Here is a 21,020-nt window from a genome sequence, read left to right as displayed (position 1 = left end):
ATTGCTTGTCTTAGGATTTCACAAAACACGCTACAGCCATATGCCTTGTACTTCTGGGTTATAATAAGGGCTCCCGGTTTTATGGTGTTTATTTTTTTTTATTATTTCCGTCTGTATTTATCCATATTTATTTTTGGCAACTTTATTTGTATTTATCCATATTTATTATGGGTTTTGTGGAAAAATAAAGCTGAAACTGGCATATTTCCACATTTATTTAACCAATAAATATGCAGTCATGCTTGAATGCCTGCCAGGTTTCAATGCTGTGAACACCCACAGAAGATAATTCAATGCACTTATATGAAAATATGCACATTTCAGTATCAGCTTTGTGCATAGCTACTGCAGTTTAAGCCTCTTTACTAAAATCCCTTTCTTTTTAACCCCCTTTCCCTGCAATCCACACACTTATTGGGCTGGCAGTCATGGAAAGTGTATTTAGAAGCACTCAAAAAGCACCCATTTCCGTTTTTATCCACATTTAAAAATAAATACAGACAAGAAAATGAATGGGTTTCTGTCTGTATCTGTAAAAATCATCAAAAACGGAAAACAGGGAACCTTAATTATAATGAAGAATTAGCACCACTTTAAGGAGGGCCGTTAGGTTTGAAGGTGTAACTAGTGCATTTGTCTAGTTCCATTGCTATCAGCGGCAGTGGGCAGTGCAATACAGTATCCAGGACCCTACACTGCCCTGTCTGATTCTACATTCTCCCATTAAGAAGCAAGACAGAGCATACAACACAATCATGGGTGATGTATTTGATCTGAGGATTTTGGAGACAGCTCTAAAATCTCAAACCCCCATACTTCGACAGAAGAGTAATATTCACTTCTTCCTGTGATTATAATAGCGCTTGCAAAAGAACAATATGTGAATAATATATTCCTGGGTCTTAGGGCAAAAAGGGCAGGACAGGTCTAGGGTAGGATCATGTAGCCCCATTTAGAGGTAATGGGGCTACCAATAGCATTACTGAGAGCACATCTTCTTTGTCCAGGATACACACCACACCAGCTCTGACACAACAACTGGCAGTGACCCTTCTCTTTGCCAACCAGTGACTCAGAATATCAGGCCATGGTTGGACTCAGGTGTGTTGAAGCAAACATGTAAGGAGTACCGTCAAGTAGACTATAACCCACCTTACAGAACAGGAGGTAACATGCAGTTTTATTCCCAATGCCCAGTCATCAAATAGGCAGTGCTTAGCAGTACAGAAAGGTACCTCGCATGGCTACCCAACAGGATCCGGTACACCTTACTATACACAGCAGGTAGCTTACCTTCTGCCTCATGTTTGAGGCTACAACCACGATCAGAGAACGGCATAGGGTGCTGACAAGTCATGTTCAAGCAGCAGTCTGGGGTGGAATATTAGGGGTATATGTATTTGTCCCCCCAGTTCCTGAAATCCTTATTCAGCAACAGGTTATGAGCATATGTTCCATCTAAACAAAATAAGGAACTGGAGACAACCTAACCCGGTAGTTGGCATCTGTTCCCTTGCAATGGCAGGCAGTGTGTTCCTTTACCCTGCAGCACAAAGTAACAAGCACAGAACCATCAAGCGGTGCATGCAGCCTTACCCAACAAATGGCAGACGGTTTACAAGCCCTTTCACAGAAGCAGACAGTGCCCCCACATTAAAAAGAATCAGGAAGTGTGTACCCCCTCACCCAGTCGCTGCAGACCGTGTCTCCACTTGCCAACAAGAGCAGTTAACGTGATCCTTTCCTCACCTCGTAGACATGAAGCAGCAGGAAGTATATATACCCCTTAACTTATATAAGGAAGTGAGTGTCCCATCACAGCACTAAGCACTGTGTACTCCCTAACAAAGCAGCAGGTGGGCAAGAGTGTGCACTACCTTACCTAGCAGCAAGCGGTGTGCGTCTACAGTCTCCACAAAGCACTGTGATCCCATTACTCAACAGCAGGCTGTGTGTAGCCCCTTCCCAAAGCAGACGGCTTGTGCCCCCGTCATATAATCTATATGAATAGCGATCCCTTCTCTGTGACAGTAATGGGCTCGGCCACCCTGCAATCAATAAGGGCCCCCAAACCACCACCGGTGACCCACCCCCTCTCCATCCCTCTCTGAGAGCTTTCCTCAAGGGCACCCCACCCTGGACAGTAGGCAGCGCCCCGATCTTTCTGCCAATGTCATGCTCCTGGCCGTTCCCTGTCACAGGCGGTGCCCACTTACCCCCACCAACATGGAGAGGGTTTAAACAGTAGCTCTCTTCCGTCAAACCCTGTAGCAGGCCCCATCCCGTTCCCCAACAGCAGAGGCTCCCCCAAAAAAAAACCGGACCCAAGAGTGGCACCCCCTCTTACCCAGCAGAAGCAGGCGGTGCGTGGCCCGGTAGACCTGCTTGTCCTTCTGCAGTTGCTTCTCGATCTTCTTGTTGGCCTCTCGCTGGGCCTTTTCCTCGTTGCGCTGGTCCTCGGTCTTGCTGTTGCCCAGGCACCCCATGCTGCCCGGGGGAAGAGGACCGCGGCGGCGGACTGCAGCGAGGGCCGGGGGCAGAGGGCCGCGGGGAGAGGGGGCCGGGGAGCGGCGGGAGCGGCCGGGCCTCTTCCTGTCAGCGGCGGCGGCGCCTCCTCCCGGCGCCTCGCACGGGCCCGCAGCTCCCTCCTCCTCACCAACACCCTCTTTTTTCGTTTTTTTTTTCCTTCTTCAAAAAATGATGTTCCACCTTCTGTGCCCAAACTACTAACAAACGTGTGCCATTTTACGTACAATTTTTTTTAAAAAAAAATCGACCAATCCCCCTTCACCTCTCTTTAATTTTTTTAGTCCAGGCCCTGAAATAATGCAATCCCGTGGCCCAGTCCCCAAAATGAGTGGGGGTGACAAAAGCACACACACAAAAATATCCTTGAATGGGGGCGACCTGCCTGTCCACAAGCCGGGGCAAGGCCTCTACCGCCCCGCTGCTTCCGAGGGCCCCCTCGCCCTTTTTTTTTGCACCCTGAGCAAACTGCACCGATTTCCGCCCTGTAAATGCTCCCTCTTCTCCTGGGGGTGACGGGGAAGGGCCCCCTCCCTACCGAGATGCACCGGGAAGGGGGGTCCGGCGAGCGGTCGCCCAGAGATCCCCAGCCTGACGTTGCCTCCCCTAATTAAAAAATAATAATAATAATAAACACCACCAAAATACAAGAAAACAGGGGCCGGCCCTCCCCTGGCGAAAATGCACCCCCAATCTCCTAGGGAACGCCTACAGCGCTCGGCTCCAGCCCGCGGCCTCGGGTTTTTTTCCCCTTCTCCGGCAGGAAAAATCGGATCCAAGTTTCTGCTCAGAGCATTTTCTCCACCGAGACTGGGCCCGGGCTCGAGGATATATCAAATATTTCGGAAATATTCGGCCGCCCTCCTGCCCGTCCTTCGGCCTCCCGTTTCCTCTTCCTCCTCGGGCGCTTTCCTTCCGTGCAGGCCCCTCTTTTTTCCCGGGATTTCAGGCTGCCGTCTCCCCCTTGCTTTTTTCTCCAGCCTTTTTTTCCTCCTCCTCTCCTCGGGGTCTGCTCCGGGTGTACTCGGCCCCCTCGTCGGTGCCCTGCGGGGGCGTCGGCTGCTGCTTGGTGGGGGTGTCGGCTCCCCCTCCTCCCCGCCCCCCAGGAGCCCGGTTTATTGGGGTTCGATTCCTGCTATTCTCGGGCGCATTTTCTCATGGGTTTTTTTTTTCCTTCATGTATTGAAGTGGAGCGGAGACAGCGAGAGGAACGGGGTGGGGCGAGCGGGCCTCACTGAACCATGGGAACTAAAACATGCACATGATACAGCGTCACCGCCGAGGGAGGGGGCGGGGGGTGACGGGGAAATACAGGGTAAATACCGGGGGTAAATACCGGCAGAGGGAAGGAAAGGGATGGTGGGGCTTCCTCACCCCGGGGAAGTGAAATGCACTCTTCGTCACCAGCGAGAGTGAAGAGGGAAATATTAAACAAATGGCAAATGCAGGAGGGGCATGAAGGGCAAATGTAGGGAAACTACCACAGGCAAATACAAGGTAAACACAAGCAGAGGAGGATAATGGGAGGGGAGGGGGGGGGGGGGACTGGGAGAACTGAAAGGTGCTCACCGTCACCAGTGCGAGTAAACTAGGCAATATGAGCCACATGGCACACGTAGGAGGGGGCACGAAGGGCAAATAAAACACTTGTTCTTTACTATGATCTCCCAATAAACACTTTATAGACCCTTCCCTCTAATATCGCCCCATTATCCTTTCCAATTCATCTAACAGACTCACGCGTGCACCACTCGAATTAATTCATATTTCCCTATATTAATTCACCACTAGTTCTTTTTGGGTTCCGGAGTAGCGTGCTACTCCCCGAAAAAAACTACGATGCCTCGTCAGGGGTAGTAAGCGCTATATAAGACAAGTATTTGAAAACCACCATATGTAAATACAGGGTAACTACCGGCAAAGGAGAGGAATCAGGTGCACTAAGATTACTGAAAGATGCTCATTATCGCCAGTGAGAGCGGTGAGGCGGATATGAAGCACATGGTGAAGGGGACAAGAAGGGCATGCGCAGGAAACTTACCATAGGAAAATATGGGGTAAATACCAGGTGCAAATACCGGCAGAGGGGAGGCATTAGGAGAGGAATGATGGGGCCTCGCTGATCTAAAGAGACTGAAACTTGCCTAATCTACAGCAAGAGGGAAAACAGTGGAGCAATATATCACCCATGCTGAAGGTGGCAGAATAGGGCAGGTGTAGGGTAAGTACTGGGGGTAAATACGGGAGGGAGAGAAGATAATTGAGAGAAACTTTATCATTTGTGTAAACTGAAACTTGTCTATCATCAGAAAGAGTGGAGATGGGGAAAATATTGAACACATTCTGTGAGGAACAGGACGGGCAAATGGAGGGTTGATACAATGGTTACTTCCTTCTGGCTCGTTTTTTTGCTGCTGTACTTGCTGCTTGCCCGGCCACTACGCCACTTCTCGTGGCTCCCGCTTCGCGGCCGCTTCGCGGGTGCCGCTCAACGGACTCTGCTCTTTGCTGGAAAAAGGACCGGGGACTTGTTGGAACTCACTCCCCCCACCCACGGACAGAGGCGGACTGCGAGGACCAGCATGCTCAGCGGCGCTGATCGGCCGCAGCTGGTCCTCTTCCCGCCCCCTCCTGCTGATAAGAGCGAGCAGTGAGAGCTGCAAGTGGGAACTTCCTTTTGCCACGTTTTTTTGCTGCTGTACTTGCTGCTTGCCCGGCCACTACGCCACTTCTCGCGGCTGCCGCTTCGCGGGTGCTGCTCGACGGACTCTGCTATTTGCTGGAAAAAGGAGCGGGACTGCTGGAACTCACCCCCCCCCCACCCCCGGACAGAGGCGGGACTGCGAGGACCAGCATGCTCAGCGGCGCTGATCGGCCGCAGCTGGTCCTCTTCCCGCCCCCTCCTGCTGATAAGAGCGAGCAGTGAGAGCTGCAAGTGGGAACTTCCTTTTGCCACGTTTTTTTGCTGCTGTATTATTATTATTATTTATTATTATTATTTATAAAATTTCTAAAGCGCACAAATACCTTCCGGTGTCTCGGCGCTAGAGTTCGTTAAGATCTCCTGTGTATCCTCCTTTATTAGGATCATCTACAACGTGCACGTGGGACACGCGCAGGACTGAGCCCGGGGCTAAGCCCGGGCAAAGGGCGGGCCCTCTGTGGCCCTCCGAGGCCTGCAGGGACTGGACTGGGCTAGGACCCCTGGTTTACCTCCTATGCCAAAGACTACAGTATAGTAAGCATATCCCTATTGATGCGCCTTATTATTGATCTGTTTACTGGTGCCCCTTTTTGCCTAACTCTATGTTAATTGGTATTTTTATTGTGGATCCTAGCAACGTAGAGTAACTCTATTACCTGTACCCTAATTTGTTAGTAATTTGGTTTTGCATTTTACTGTTAGCCTGCTACTTCCCGTTAAAGGTTATGTCTACCCGTGAAACCCGTAGCAAGGCTGCGGCAGGTGCTCTAAAATTGACAGGTACATTGGATAATTTTATCCTCCGTACCAATTCCCTAATCGGCCAGGGAATAGTACTTATGGAAAGAAGGGTGTCTCAGGACCTCGCGCAAGCTAAAAGGTCGTCATTAGGTAATATAGCCTCTGCGCGTACCCCAATTAAAGCTTCAAGCATTCCTGAATCCAATTCTATGCAGGTCGATGCTGTGATTCACACCACTACTAGTACCCAATCAGTTCTTTTGGACCCACTTCCCTCAATTCCTTTATTATCGACCACCTTTGATAATATTTCAGTATCTCTTCCAGCTATTGACCACCACGAGAACACCTATAATCAAAGGGGTATATTGGAAGGTGCAATCCCCAAATACAAACGAATAACCACCAAGGACAATGGCGACAGCACAGCCAAACAAGATACGGCAGGATGCTTTAGTGATGTGGCCGGCGCCAGTGGTAGCACTGAGGAGGGCAAGGATAATGTGGGCCATAATACAGGGAGAGAAGAGGCACAGCATTTAACCCACCCCTTACCATTGGGAATCCCGGAAGATACAGCTTCGAATAGCAGTCTGGTTAGTATTCTTGATGATAGTAGCCTGGATGAAACTTCAGAGGAACTAGAGGATAGGAATGGCCCACTTATAAGTATTCTATCTGATCTTATCAAGTCTCTACTTTCGCCCTTGGAGATCAGGCTCCAGGGCATAGAACATCCGCTCCAGGCCCTTCACCAGGAATTAAAATCCTGAAACAATAACCATGTCCAAAGGGCACCCAATGCACCGGCTCTCGCTCGTAGTCTCCCGCCCACGATCAAGAATCAATCAGTAGGGAAAAACTCCACCCCAGAGTCCCGCCCCGTAAAGCTCCCATTCCAAAGGGTAATAAAGTCAGCGCTAATCAGCCAGCTACTAATACGCATATTAAACCCCAGGAAGTAGATGGCCTCATTATTCCAGTCTCCAAACCCTCTCTATCCCATCCAGAGAAATCTAGGATGCGCCGGAACATTAGTCTACCACCTGACGCCTGTCCCTATGTGATAGTCTTAACAGGTGTCCCTGAACTTGCCCCTGCAACACTCGAACCCTTCTGGGCACTCAAAAATAAAGTATGTCATTGGTTAGACAGAAATTATCCTCTTCCCCATAACATTCATAGCAATTTGCTCATGGTGGAGAGAGCACCGTGGGTGGGTGAGAATAAGAAAAGCCTTCAGGGGGACTGTGTTGTTGTTACATTCGAGGACCCACAATCGGTGGAGCACATTTGCTCTGGGCACCCACGTAACAACAACTCTACAATTATGGTTAAACCCCTGTCTTACTTTTACATGCTTACGGAGCATCATAACAATAGGTGGAGCTGGTTGAGGGCTTCTAATCATGTGAGGGGGGGGATGAGGTGTGAGCCTTTGAGGGATCAGAATACACTTAACTGGGGCGGGGGCGATGATGGAGGTTGGAACATAGTACGAAGAAGAGCAGGGAGGCCCATTCCTGGTGGCAACCAGTTCAACGGGGAATGGTTTGGTCCACCGCTTAATTTTCCCCTAATCCCCTGTTACAATCGTTACAGTGGATTGGAAGCAGTCGATTGACTTCCAACGCAGTCTTCTGGTCAAATTGGAAAGAGGAAGGTGGCAGCCTCCCCACGGGATGGAAGTGGAATCGGCAGGGATGGCCCAGCTAGTTTGGGAATCATTAGTCCTAGTTTAGGAGAAAAGGAATTTAGCATTCCAGATACAACCAAGGAATTAACTGTAGCTCCTATCTCCATTAATATTCTCTCCTGGAATATAGCAGGGCTAAAAAAAATCTTGCCAACCCTGACTGGAACGATTTTATTAACACATTCCACATATGTATGTTCCAAGAAACCTGGTGCCTGACCCCGCAATATAAAAATGGGTACTCCACTTATTTTATTCCTGCAGTTACAGTGGGGAAAGGTCGCCCTTTCAGTGGCCTGCATATTTGGGTTAAGGTGAATTTGAACTGTATTGTAACCACCCATAAAGTCCATTCCAATGACATTCTGCATATCTCCCTAAAAAGCCAGTCTGGGGGTATCATTTTGGAACTCTTTTGTGTCTATGCAAGAGGCTTACAGGGTGGTTTAATCTCGCCCACAATTGAGCTGTTAGATGTGAAGTTATCAGATCTTCCACCTAGGTCTAAAATACTAGTAGGGGGGGATTTTAATTGCACATTTGAACCCCTGGATGATGAAGAGGTATTAGGTTTTAGTTCAGAGGACTGGAGGCAGACCATACCTCCTTTAGTCCTGGCTCCCATTAAGAAATGGACACCCAGAGCAATTCAGTTGAATGCTCTGGCCTTAGAACATAATCTACGGGCTCTTAATGGGCGGACTGTCTCAGATCGCGATGGGGCGATGACTTATAACAGGATAGGTTGCCCGTCACGAATCGATTATATTTTCCTGGACATTCAATCGTGGGCAAGTCTAGTTGATATGGAGGTTAGGCAATCATCAGACAGTGATAACAACCCACTATGCATGGAAATCCACTGGGTAAATGGGATTGGCAAGAGTGGAGGTTCAGAGATGCTTACTAAAGAGGTTTTTCCTTCCAACTGCAACCGGAAGTTAAAATGGAATATGGTTAAGTGTGAAGAGGGGAAACTCAATAGTATTAAAGAGTTAGTCTTAGCTGAAACTTGTAGCCTTGCAGCCGTCGCTCTAGCAGCGCCTCATCCTCCCAGATCAAACCTGCCAGTCTCGTACAAGAACCTAACAGACAAAATAGGAGGGTTCTTTTTTTAAGAGGCCACAGGGGCCACAGGGGACATCTACGTCAAATCAAAGACCCCTAAGGGCAACCCCTGGTACACGGAAAATTGTAGAGGAAAGAGGAAGGCTATCACGCTAGCTATAAAAAGCAAGGACTCCATAGCAGTGAGATTAGCCAGACAGGAGTACCGCAGATTTTCACAAAATGGGGTAACCCTGTGTCCCTCAGAACCTGGGTATATGTGATTGACAAAAAAGTGGTTCTGTCGGGTAGTGTGCAATCTCTTTGGGTTAGGCTAAAGATAGCTCTAAAACACAAAACAAGCAATACTCTCTGATATCCAAAGTTTTTATATATTAAAAAGACCAATGAAACAGTAAAATGGAATTACTTCATTCCACTACATTACTAACAAACATAAGTGCAGTGACTGTAGTGATTTCAGTGACAAATGTGAAACATGTAGTGACACTTATATACAAGAACGTTAAATCAATACACTTTGCAACAAAGGGAGAGGGGAAGGGTAAAACGATATGTATTTTTATCGTTTAGTGGCCAGTTTCATCAAAGTAAAAGTTCCAAGGAAAGCAAGGGATTATTGTCCATATTCCTGGAATAATCTTGGCCAAAAGGAAGAGCGTCGACGTTTCGACCCAGGTTGCGCCCCAGTTGGTGGTCGCGGCGGGTCTTTATCAAGACAAAGGGGGGGATGGGGAATGTTCAAAAGTTAATGCGTTCCAGAGGGTAGCCCGTTGGTCAACCCTCGATATGCAAACATCTGAGTTGGTGCCTCCGCGATGGGGGAACAGCGATCCAAATGTGAACGTCTGAACCGAGCTCTCTGAGTGAAAGGGCTCGTAGTAGAACCTAACAGACAAAATAGGAGGGTTCTTTTTTAAGAGGCCACAGGGGACATCTACGTCAAATCAAAGACCCCCTAAGGGCAACCCCTGGTACACGGAAAATTGTAGAGGAAAGAGGAAGGCTATCACGCTAGCTATAAAAAGCAAGGACTCCATAGCAGTGAGATTAGCCAGACAGGAGTACCGCAGAAGCATAACCTCAGCTAAGAAGGATTGGGAGGAGGAGCATTGGCAGCAGCTTAAGGTCGCTGCCTGTAGGAAAAACTCAATTTTGTTTTGGAAACTGATCAATGCCCTTGATAGAAGGGGGGCAGAGCCGATTTTAAACCATATAAATGGACATCAATGGTATTCCCATTTTTAAAAATTGTACTGTGAGGATAGTGTTCAAGGTCAATTAATATCTCCAGGAGTGGAAATTCAGAGCAAACCTAGCATGGAGATAGGAAGCAAGGAAGAGCCATTCTCCCCGCGGGAAGTCCAAGATGCTATTTTAAAAATATCACCAGGGAAGGCGGCTGCCCGACGGCCTGCCTGGGGATTTACTACTGCATGACCCCAGAATATGGGCAGATCCTATAGCTTGTTTAATGAACTTAATTCAGCATGACCACCCTGTCCCTGAATCCTGGAAGGGCGCGGAGGTTATCACCATATACAAGAAAGGTGATAGAGAGGACCCTGCCAACTACAGACCAATAAGTTTATTTGACACCATTCAAAAGGTAGTTGGCAGGGTCCACATAAACCGAATAGAGACATGCTAATAGACGATAGTATTTTGACCCACTTCCAGGCGGGGTTTAGGCGTAATGTTGGTGAGATGGATCAGGTATGCCGGTTTTGTGCGGTCTATTGGAAGACAGTGTCCATCACCAAGGGCAGCCTCTACTTGGCTTTCATAGACCTGAAAACAGCGTTTGATGTTATTCCACGTGCCAAACTCTGGGGGGTCCTATTGGACATGGGTTTTCCTGGCTATTTGCTGCAATTCATCATCAAGCTCCATGAGGATAATTATGCAAGGATTCAGTGGGGGAGCCAGGGTCAATTGACAGGGAGGGTACCAGTCAATAGAGGGGTGCGGCAGGGATGTGTGATGGCTCCGACACTGTTCTCCCTCTTTATAAATGGGGTGGTGGACCATTTGAGGGAGGACCCTGCGGATGCCCCTGTCCTTGCCGGGGAGAAAACCCCCACACTCCTCTTTGCGGATGATACCCTCCTGATGTCCAAGACCCCTAAGGGTCTCCAAAAATTGCTTGACCGCTTCAGCGTTTTTTGTAAAGATCGTGGGTTAACGGTTAACACCACGAAAACAAAGCTGATGTTTTTATCTGCTAAAAGAAATCCTAGGAAAGTTTATCTCTCCTTGAATGGGTCCTCTCTAGAGGTGGTGGATGAATTTGACTACCTTGGGGTCAGGCTATGTAACAACATGAGATGGGACTCCCACATATCAAAAATGGTCCTAAACCTTAAAAGGGTCTCTGGAGCCATATTGAAGAATCAGCCCTTCTGTATTAGTAGACCAGTAGCCCCTGCCCTGGCAGTTTACGAGGGGAAAGCTCTAGCCTCGGCAGTTTATGGCTCTGAACTGTGGGGTGCCGAGAATACTAAGGCATTGGTAACTGCAGAGAACAAGTTTATGAGAGACATAGTTTTACTTCCTCCCTCGACCCCTTTGAAACCATTATTCTTTGATATGGGTAAAAGATCAATTTCAGAAATAGTTCGACTCCGCCCTTTGCTATTCTGGGTGCGCCTCAGAAGGACCCCTGAATTTGCAACATATGCTCTAGTGTTGGACGAGCTAATTACCCTGAATGTATCCAACAAAATAAAGTGGCTCAATAATCTAAAAAAGCTGGTAGAGTCTATAGGTTTGGCTGAGCTCTGGGCCTCACAGTCCCCCACCAAACAAATTGTTAAAAAAATATACTGGGATTGGGTAGAGGCCAAGGACCTCAATAATACAAGTTGGGGACCTTTGACAAATACGTTTCTTGAATATAAACCTTCCAGAAAGCTAGAACCATTCCTGGACTTTATCCAGACCCCTGGAGATAGAACCTTGTTCCTGAAACTAAGATACAGTACCCTCCCCCTCAAAAAATTTACGGAAGGGTGGAAGGGCAGGAGGGTGAATGACTTAAAATGCCCAGGTTGTCCATGTCTGGAAGAATCCCTTGGCCACTTTTTGTTCGCATGTATAGCCTATAAGCAGGTTAGAGCAAAATGGTTAAAACCTGTGTGTAGGGAGTTGGGAGTTAGGGATCATAGATCAGCTCTGCGTATTATTTTAACTAACACTACCTCTATGTACATTGTTTGCGGGGTCGCCAAGTACCTTGCCAGTGCTTGGTTTATCCGGTCAAGGTTGTTATGCAATGTTTAATCAGATTAACGACAAGAATGCATTTTTTTTTTAACTCTCTGTAGACCTCCTTCCATTTTTAACCTGTTTGTATTGATGATTTTTAATGAAATTGTTGTAATACTTGGTAAATTGTCTTATGTATTCTATGTCTGTACTTTTATGATATATTTATCGAATAAAGTATTACAACAACAATGGTTAAGAAAACCTGGAGAATGCAAAATCGAATATGCCCAGAATCATCGAGAGTGGAAAGGGCCTGGTGTAATGCAGGACACATACTTGGAGGGGGCAAGTAGGGTAACTACAAGGAATAAATAACAGGAGCAAGGGGAGAGGTCGGAGGACTCACTCATTTCAGGAAGAAAGTCAAGACCTGGCTCTTTACATCAGATTAACGGGTCCAAGGCCTTGCTTCTCCATTTTACTTTTTTTTTTTATTGTTTTTGGTTTTTAGTACGACAATAACAATAATAAAGCAGTACTGCATAGTTAACATCTTATGTCCCTAGGTCACTGACGTCATTTCTCATGACGACAATAAACTTTACAGGTAGTTTATTCATTAGACGTGCATGCGTGACAGCACCAATAGAGGTGTACCAGAACGGTAATCAGCATTCAGAAGCTAATCTTGTAGGGAGACGTGTAAACCTCTGTGTACAGACAGTAACAGTGAGTCGCTAGAGTGGTACAGATGATCGCGGTAGTTGCTTCTTGGTTCTCCATTTGCATACTGTTGATCGTTTAGCGCCGGGCAACCTCTGTTTGAGGTAGCTGTTGCGCTTTACAAGTGTCTGTATTATTATTATTATTATTATTATTATTATTATTATTATTATTATTATTAATGGCAGGAGTAAAGAGAGAGGCGGGCAAGTATAGAACACATTCCATGGAAGAGGAGTAAGGACAAGTAAATACCATACCTGACGATGGGTAAAGAGGGCTGACGGGAACTCCCAGATCTATGGGACCTGGAACATGCTTGTCGCCTCCAGCAAGAGTGCAGAGTAAGTGTATAAAAACAGGCGCATACATTGGGAGATGGTATGAAGGGTAGATAGCAAGACAATGGGGAAGAGGCCATGGACAGCTCGCTAATCTATGGGAACTAAAATATGCTCCTTGTCAAGAGGGTGAGGGAATAGGATAGAGGCGATCCAGGACACAAACTGGGATGTAGCAGGAATAGGTACATCTGAACCATGAGAACTGAAAGAGGATTCTGATACAGAGTCACCATAAAATGGAGGGGCAAATGAGGTACAGGATAAGTGCCAGGTGAGGCTTTAGTGTGGCCTCAGGGAATTGCTTGGTAAATCAGGGAAATACAAAAAAACAAGGGCATATAAAAAGACAAACATGGAAATGGTAGATACCACACAATAACTGAAAAAATATATAATCTGAAAGAGTATAAACCCAGAGTTGTAACAGTGAAAATACCACAACAAGGTAAAATAGGAGCTAAAACGTCAATTATGTTGCAAGGGGGTGGGAAATCACAATAAAGCAGCAGGGGTTAAAACAGTAACACACATTGGCAAAACCAACAGGTCTGGCTTTAAAGAGTCAATGCAAGCAAACAGACATTAACAAATGGTGTTTGCATGTGCTGCAGGTACGTTATAGTAAGACCCATTTACCATGCCAATATTGGGGGTGGGGAGAGTAGCAAAACGGATTATGTTCTGCATAGAATGCACATAGGAGATAAATAATTAAATATGACAGTGTGACAATTAAAGGTACTATTCTGGTTTAAAATATTCCCTCATGTATTCCAATGGATGCACCTCCAAGAGGACAGAATGATGAAACTAAAAGTCAAAAGCCTATGGTAAGAGAGAAATACTTCTCTGAGCAAAGTCAAAACCTACTTCAAGGTTATTTTAAAGAAATTGGTAAAAATAAGCCTGGTAACAATAGGTTAGCAATAAGCTGCACTGCTAAGTTATACCCAAAAGAGAGAGAATTGCTTCAGAACTATCATAGCACCAATGGGGAACAATGGTACATATGGATATTATGGATAGAAGGAAATTATTTTTGCAGCATGAACACAGTAACTAGGGGAAAGGGTAATTGAAGGTGTGTAACTGGGAAGATCCTAGTAGCAGGAATTAATGGTAAACTTAGAAAAATCCACATATACTGCAAATGCTAAATACAAAGGTGCACCTGGGAATATGCCAGTAGCAGAGAGGAACTGAATAAAAATAGAAGCAGGAAAATGGAAATACAAAAGCAAATATTACCATTAGTAGATGTAAGAAGGTGAAATATAAAACTGCCATTTATCTATTAGCTCTTTAACATAGTGTTCCTTAGGAGTTTCGAAGCACTACATTGTTACAATATTAAAATTTCAAACTTTATAAATCACTACCAGAGTAAACAAGGTAGTGGCGGGAAGGAGTAAAACTACAATTACAGTGATAATATAAAAGCATTTTCCAACTACAGTGACAAAAGTGGCTGTATATATATATTTATTTACGAAGTTTTATATAGCGCGAACAAGACAAACATTTGGTGTTAGAGCACAGTATAGCATAACCATAGCATCGCATGTAAAAGAAGGAAGATATAGAATCACAGGGTGGAGCCAGAACGCTGAACAAAGGGGATAACATATATCGTGCATAGATGATACAAAGATCATAGTGAAAACATCAACAATGAATTCAAAGTGGTACGGATAGTCGCATCAGATAGGAAGGAGATTATTCAGTAGTCTCATTTTTACTTCCTTTTTGAAAATAGTGAAAGAAGGGATGGTCCTAGCATCCAGAGGAAGAGAGTTCCACATTTCTGGAGCAATTCCGTAGAAAGTTCTCTTATAAGTTTTCTTTTTGTATACCTTTTGGGGTGTCAGTAGTAGGGAGACTTGTACTAGGAGAAGATTTGTTCCTTCCAGATAGAACCAGTTTCTGAGCCAGGAAACGAGGAGTATCATGGTGGATGGCTTTGTACGTCATGTAGGCTATTTTTAGGTGTAAACAGCATACATATGGTAGGAGATGTTAGAGAGTTTGAATATTTCAATCAGGGATTCCATGTAAAGATTGAACAGGGTGGGGAAAGTGAAGAACCGTGGGGATCGCTGATTGTGACCGGCATATGATTGGATAAGTCATGATTGATTAGGACTCGTTGAGATATGTTCTGGTGGAAAGATCAGAACCATTTTAAGACAGTACCAGAAATACCCATCCTTTGTTCTAAGAGGTTCAGCAGAGTTTTATGTTGGACTGTGTCAAACGCTACTGGTAGGTCAAGAAGGATTAAAAGACAGGAGTCATTATGATCGAGTAAGCGTAAATTGGTGTAGACAATGTGAACCTTGGCAGTGTTAGTACTGTGACCTGGTCTGAAACCAGATTGGCAGTAGTCGAGTAGTTGGTCCTGGGCAATGTGATTGCAGAGTTGCTGATGAACACATTTTTCTAGGAGTTTGGCTAAGGTTAGATGCTAGAAATGAGGCGGAAATTATTGGGATCAGAGAGCCCGCCTCTGGCTTTTTTAAGATAGGTGAGACTTGTCCACTTTTTAGACAGCCAGACATAGAGCCTTGCATAAGAGAGGCATTGATAATTTTGTTCCATAGGGTTATCAGAAGATGTGAAGTTTCCGTGAGGAATTTGGAGGGGAGAGGGTTGTTGAAGTGTGTGGAAAGTTTAGTGGAAGTGAGTAGTTTTAAGATGTCAGTGTCATCAAATGTCTGAAAGATGGACCATGAGGCATTGTTTTTAGGGTAAAAGAGAATGTAAATTTAAATGTAAAACAGCTTTTGTAAAGCGCATTCTATCGCTCCAAGGAGCATCTTGGCGCTGTAGTCCGTAGCCTAGATGGTGGGCCGGAAAAACTACTCACATCATATTACCTGAGTGTCATTTAGAGCCTAGACTAGCAGTTTGCTAACCGTGTCTGGTAAATTAAAAATCCAGGTCTTCAGGGCTTTCCTGAATTCGCTCTCAGTGGGAATTTGCCGCAGGCTTTGTGGAAGTTTATTCCAGGCCTTGGTACCTAGAACGGCCAGTGACTTTCCTCCTTTAGTGGCCAATCTAAATCTGGGGACTGTCAGGAGACACATATCTGATGACCTCAGGTTCCGAGCTGGTATGTACGGCTTGAACCGTGAGAGCAGATATTTAGGCCCTTTTTTGTGGTACGCTCTAAAGGTAATTACCACTATCTTAAAAAGCACTCGCTTATGTATGGGGAGCCAGTGTAGCTGTTTTAGGGCAGCAGAGGCAGAAGACCTCCTAGGAAGATTTAGCACCAGGCGTGCAGCAGCATTTTGGATAACCTGCAGCCTATGCAGGGTAGCTCTATTCACTCCTGCATATATGCTATTGCAGTAGTCCAAGCGTGATAAAATTAATGCCACTGCAACGGTCTTCCTTGCTTCCAAAGGGAGAAAGTTAAAGAACTTTCGAAGTCCACGAATGATGTTGAAGCATGATCCTGCCACTAAAACCACTTGCTGTTTAAAAGAGAGTTTTTCATCGAATCTGACTCCCAGATTACGTGCAGATAATACTGTTTTTGGCGCAATTTCCTCATTAGGGGGCCACCACATCTGAGGGGAAAACAGATTTTGGGAACCCACAGGGAGAATTTCCGTCTTGCCCGTGTTGCATTTTAGATGGTTAGCCTTCATCCAATTGAAGGTTGCAGTGAGGCAATTTCCAAGATTCTCCTCTGCTCTTTTGGACTTGCTGTCTAATACTAGGATGAGCTGAGTATCATCCGCGTATGATACTGTATTGATGTTAAATGATGTTATTAGCTCGACTAAAGGTGTCATATATAGATTAAACAGCACCGGACTTAGCCTTGATCCCTGGGGCACACCTGTGGGATTTGACTTTTTAGCTGATAGATACTGTCCGAGAACAGTAATCTGTTTCCTATCCACAAGGAGATTTTCCAGCCATGCCAAGACAGTGCCCCCTACACCCACCGTAGCTAAACGGTTGATCAGTATCTCATGCGAGACCGTGTCGAAGGCCGCCGACAGATCCAGGAGAACTAGGACAGCCCTGTCTCCCTGATCCATGGCGGCCCTCAGTGTCTCTGTTGTATAAAGGAGAGCTGATTCCGTGGAGGGGGAGGCTCTAAACCCCGATTGCTTAAGATGTAAAAGGTCCTCATCCTCCAGAAATTTGGTCAGTTGTTTATTTACAACTGCCTCTGTGAGCTTAAAGAGGAACGGTAGTAATGAGATTGGCCGTAAGTTTGATAGAATGGAGGGATCAGCCAGCGCTTTCTTCTGCAGAGGTTTAACCGCCGCTAACCTCCATTCCTGAGGGACTGTAGCTGATGCAAGGGAGGAATTTATTATGTCATTAATAATCGGGTTCACTAAATCAATCAAAGAGTGTGATACCTTGGGGGGCACAGATCAAAAGGAGATCCGGATCTTCCGGTCAAGATTGCCTGTCGGCTGTCTTCCAAACTAATTGGAAGAAACTCATTCAACTCAGCCCTTCTGATATCTGGATCTAATGTTCCCTTTTCATATCCCTTCAATGGTGTAGGGAAAGCTTTTGTGAGCTCCTGGACCTTTGCCTCAAAATAGTTTGCAATGGAGTCACATAGGGTCTGAGAGGGGGGGATGTCTTGCTTTGTAATCTTTGGATTTAGGAAGTCATCCACTATTTTAAAGATCTCCTTCTGCTTATTTTCTGCCGACGAAATTGCCTCAAAGTAAAATACTTTTTTGGCATCTTTAATATGCACATGGTATTCATTTCTTGCTTCTTTATAGACTCGTCGTTCTTCTATTGTGTATGAGCGTCTCCACTTCCTCTCCAATAGTCTAACCTCCGCACGCTTCTCTCTAAGAGATTGTGAGAACCAGAGTGCTATTTTTTTCTTATTCTTAGACATGCTCTTTAATCCCTTAGTACTAATGAATTCTAGACTTGTCGTGATCCAATGATTAAAGATCTCATTATCTACCTCGGTGTCTCCCGTCAGGGTAGGTTTGCCCTCTTTCACAAGACCCTGAAAGTCCGGGTCCTGACTAATTTTATTCCAATCGTATTTGTTTTGGGAAGGTATTATCTGCTGGCTTTTGTTCGCTGGTTCCTTTGCTATGGTTAGTTCCAAAGGAATAAGCATATGATCGGTCCATATCTGAGGGCATGGTTTATTTGCCTTAGGGGTCATTAGATTCGTACAAACACAGTCTAGAGTCTATGAGAAGGTTGCCAGGATAAATGTCCTACGAGATGGAGGTGGGCTGTGGCAGGGTTTCAGTCGGTAATCAATTCACAGCAATGCAGAGATCATTGTCAATTGACTTGGTTTTCTCAAAAAAGACGGAGGAAAATGTTTGACAATTAGGTAGTGTTGTAGTGTCAGATGTGGAGGAATTGCGTTTCCCATTAGTTTGTTGTTTAACCAATTCAAAGAGTGTTTTGGGACGGTTGATGGCTGTGTCCACTTGCTGATGGAAATATGATCATTTGGCACTTCTGATGGGGTCAGTCTCCACACTCTTTCCTTCAGTCTACGGGCACAGCGTTCCTCATTAAGGCTACAGTTGAACCAGGGATTAGAGCTTCCTATTGGGACTATCTTTAATTGTTTGGGGGCAATTGAGTTCATGATGTTGTACATAGAGCTAAAATAGTGCTTTGTGAGTTTTTGAGCATCAACCATGTCAGTGGGAGGAAACAAAAGATTGAGGCTAGTGTTGGATATCATGTCTGGATTGAGGGTGTTTCTGATCCAATGTTTTGTTTTCAAGGGCTGGCCTTTGAGGATGGTTGCCTTTTCAACAATGGAGAAGGTGATGCTGTGATGATCGGTCCAGTCGCAGGGTGAGATAGAATCCAATAGGAAGGTATTTTCATTGGCTAAGATTAAGTCTAAGAAAGACCCTTATATGCGAGTAGGGCTTTTGCAGACTTGGGTGATGTCAAGGTCATTGAGAAAAGCCTTGACGCAATTCACAAGTGGATCTTTTGTGTTTCAATGAAAGTGATTGTTTAACTGAGAGGTTAGATCAATAAATATAGGAAATACCACCCCCAAGATGGTTAGCGTGATCTTGACGGCTGATAGAGTAGCTGGGTGGAACTAGGATGCCTAGAATTTTAGAAGAGGAGTCATTTAGCGAGGTTTCAGTGAGAATTAGAAGATTCAGGTCTAAGTTGTGTAAGAGGTCCTCTATTTCGGCCACATATTTCACTGATGAACTGCAGTTGAGTAGTGAGCATTTAAGGTTGGCTTTTGATAACAGTATTAGAAGAATGCGATGGGGACAAGTTTGAGGTTAGATTTATTAATGAGTCTGGGCTTGGTATGCAGTTTCCTTGGCACCTGGGTGGTAATGGTTTAAATCTTAGCTGAAGGTGACACGTGGTGGATGTGGGCGAGGTCAAGTAAAGCAAGAAGGGAGATGATATCTTTGGTCGAAAGGTCTTTGACAACTCTGTAGGGTCGCGTGGAAAGGTTTAGAATACGTTTGCATCTCCATCTACGTTGAGATCTGGAGTAGGCAGAACTAACGGTAGGAGGGCGAATGGGAGAGGGAAGATTATGGTGCCTTTGGTGGATCGAAAGGTTTGACCTACTGAGTTACAGATCAGAGGTGATGCATAGAAGGCTAAGGATATCAGCGCAAAACAACGTATATCAGATTGTATAGCATTCAGCGTAGAATAGAGTATGGCTCTATTAGTGTGATTGAGTTTACAACAGAGAAGTTTTGCGGGAGTGCGGGAATTATGTATAATATTGTGTGTGAGGGAGTGGTTCTTTGGATATGGTTTTAAATATATTATATATATATATATATATATATATATATATATATATATATATATATATAATGTGTGTGTAGAAATATATATATAATGTGTGTGTAGAAATTCTATGTAAACAAGCAAGCTGTGTTAACTGTATTTTCAAGAAATTCATTTACAACAAATCTGCACACTTGCATCAAACAATAACAATGGTGCTAATTTGTTCTTGCGTATTTAATCTATAGTGCATGTTCATACCTCACTCCCCAAAGGCTTTTCTATAGATGTCAAATGCAACCCAATTCTGAATCTTTAGTAAGTAAAATGTCCTTCCCCAAGGGGTCTTTTGTGATCATAAGTGGCACTCTTCCGAGACCACCACCTTATATCTGTGAGTTTATGCACTGGGCAATGATGAATGTCAATTGCCTTCATCAGGACCAAGGGGCCCTTAAAAAAATTGGATAAATGTATGCCAATCAATCTCACTAGTGAATATAGCCAGCAAAGACCGTGATAAATCCTTCCGGTTGTTGTTAATTTACAAAAAAACAGCAATGTTCCAAGTGACATCCAGAGTGTGGGCTAGTCAGAATGATATATCAGCCCACCTTTTGTGTACAGTGTTATCAAAATGTCAATCATGCTTGCCCAGCAAGAGGTAAATTAATTAAGCGTTCCCGTAGTCACTTGCTCTAATAGAAAGCACAAACTCAGAAAAAGGGCAATCAATTCACACCCGCAATTGAATTCATGCCAGTGAAAAAAGAAGTAGCTGGATGGTCCAAAAGATCAAATCTGCAAGTAACTCTGGAATAAGAGGAGTGTTGTTCAAATTTTTGGAACTTTTTTTATTTTTGGCCCTTTTTTTTTTTGGGATGGGAATTTTCTCCAGATAATGAAGGTACTTCCTCTAAAGTATTGAAAGTGTTCTTATTTTTTTCGCAGATAAGTATTCTAAAACAAGGGTTTCCAAGCTCCAAAAACAGTGAAGGTCCCCATGTATTGCTGCCTCTGGGCTTATTGTCATGGGGTTCGATTGTAGAGAGCTTTTTGTATTTTCCGGTGAAGCTTAAAATATCTTTCGCCTAATTGGGAAGCCATTGAAGTGTGGTAAGAGCAGGGGCAATATTTTGTGTGTATTTTTTTCATTGCACCAATCTAGCAGCAGAGTGTGAGGTGATGTCATAGATGCCATATGAATCTTTGGCACCACAGCTAGAAAAGCCTAGAGAGGACAAGGTTCTGAAAT

The 21,020-nt window shown here is 44.9% G+C and overlaps 1 protein-coding gene across 4 annotated transcripts in view; it reads right to left on the bottom strand.

The window, feature by feature from the left end:
* The window catches only part of GNAS (GNAS complex locus), a 941,300-nt gene that overhangs the window by 479,222 nt on the left and 441,058 nt on the right, over nucleotides 1–21,020 (bottom strand). The window contains exon 1 of one of the 4 annotated variants that reach the window (XM_086932638.1): nucleotides 2,348–3,783. The exons of 2 other annotated variants lie outside the window; for them this stretch is intronic. In XM_086932638.1, the coding sequence (XP_086788764.1) occupies nucleotides 2,348–2,486 (139 nt within the window). In that variant the 5' untranslated portion in view covers nucleotides 2,487–3,783. Of the gene's footprint in view, nucleotides 1–2,347; nucleotides 3,784–21,020 lie in introns of those variants that run through there. One more of the 4 variants, XM_086932637.1, reaches the window with a different exon arrangement.

The sequence above is a fragment of the Lissotriton vulgaris genome, chromosome 7, assembly GCF_964263255.1.
Source record: "Lissotriton vulgaris chromosome 7, aLisVul1.2, whole genome shotgun sequence".
NCBI classification, from domain to species: domain Eukaryota; kingdom Metazoa; phylum Chordata; class Amphibia; order Caudata; family Salamandridae; genus Lissotriton; species Lissotriton vulgaris.
Note: the sequence above shows the minus strand (reverse complement) of the source record. Positions and strands in the feature narration are given on the sequence as shown.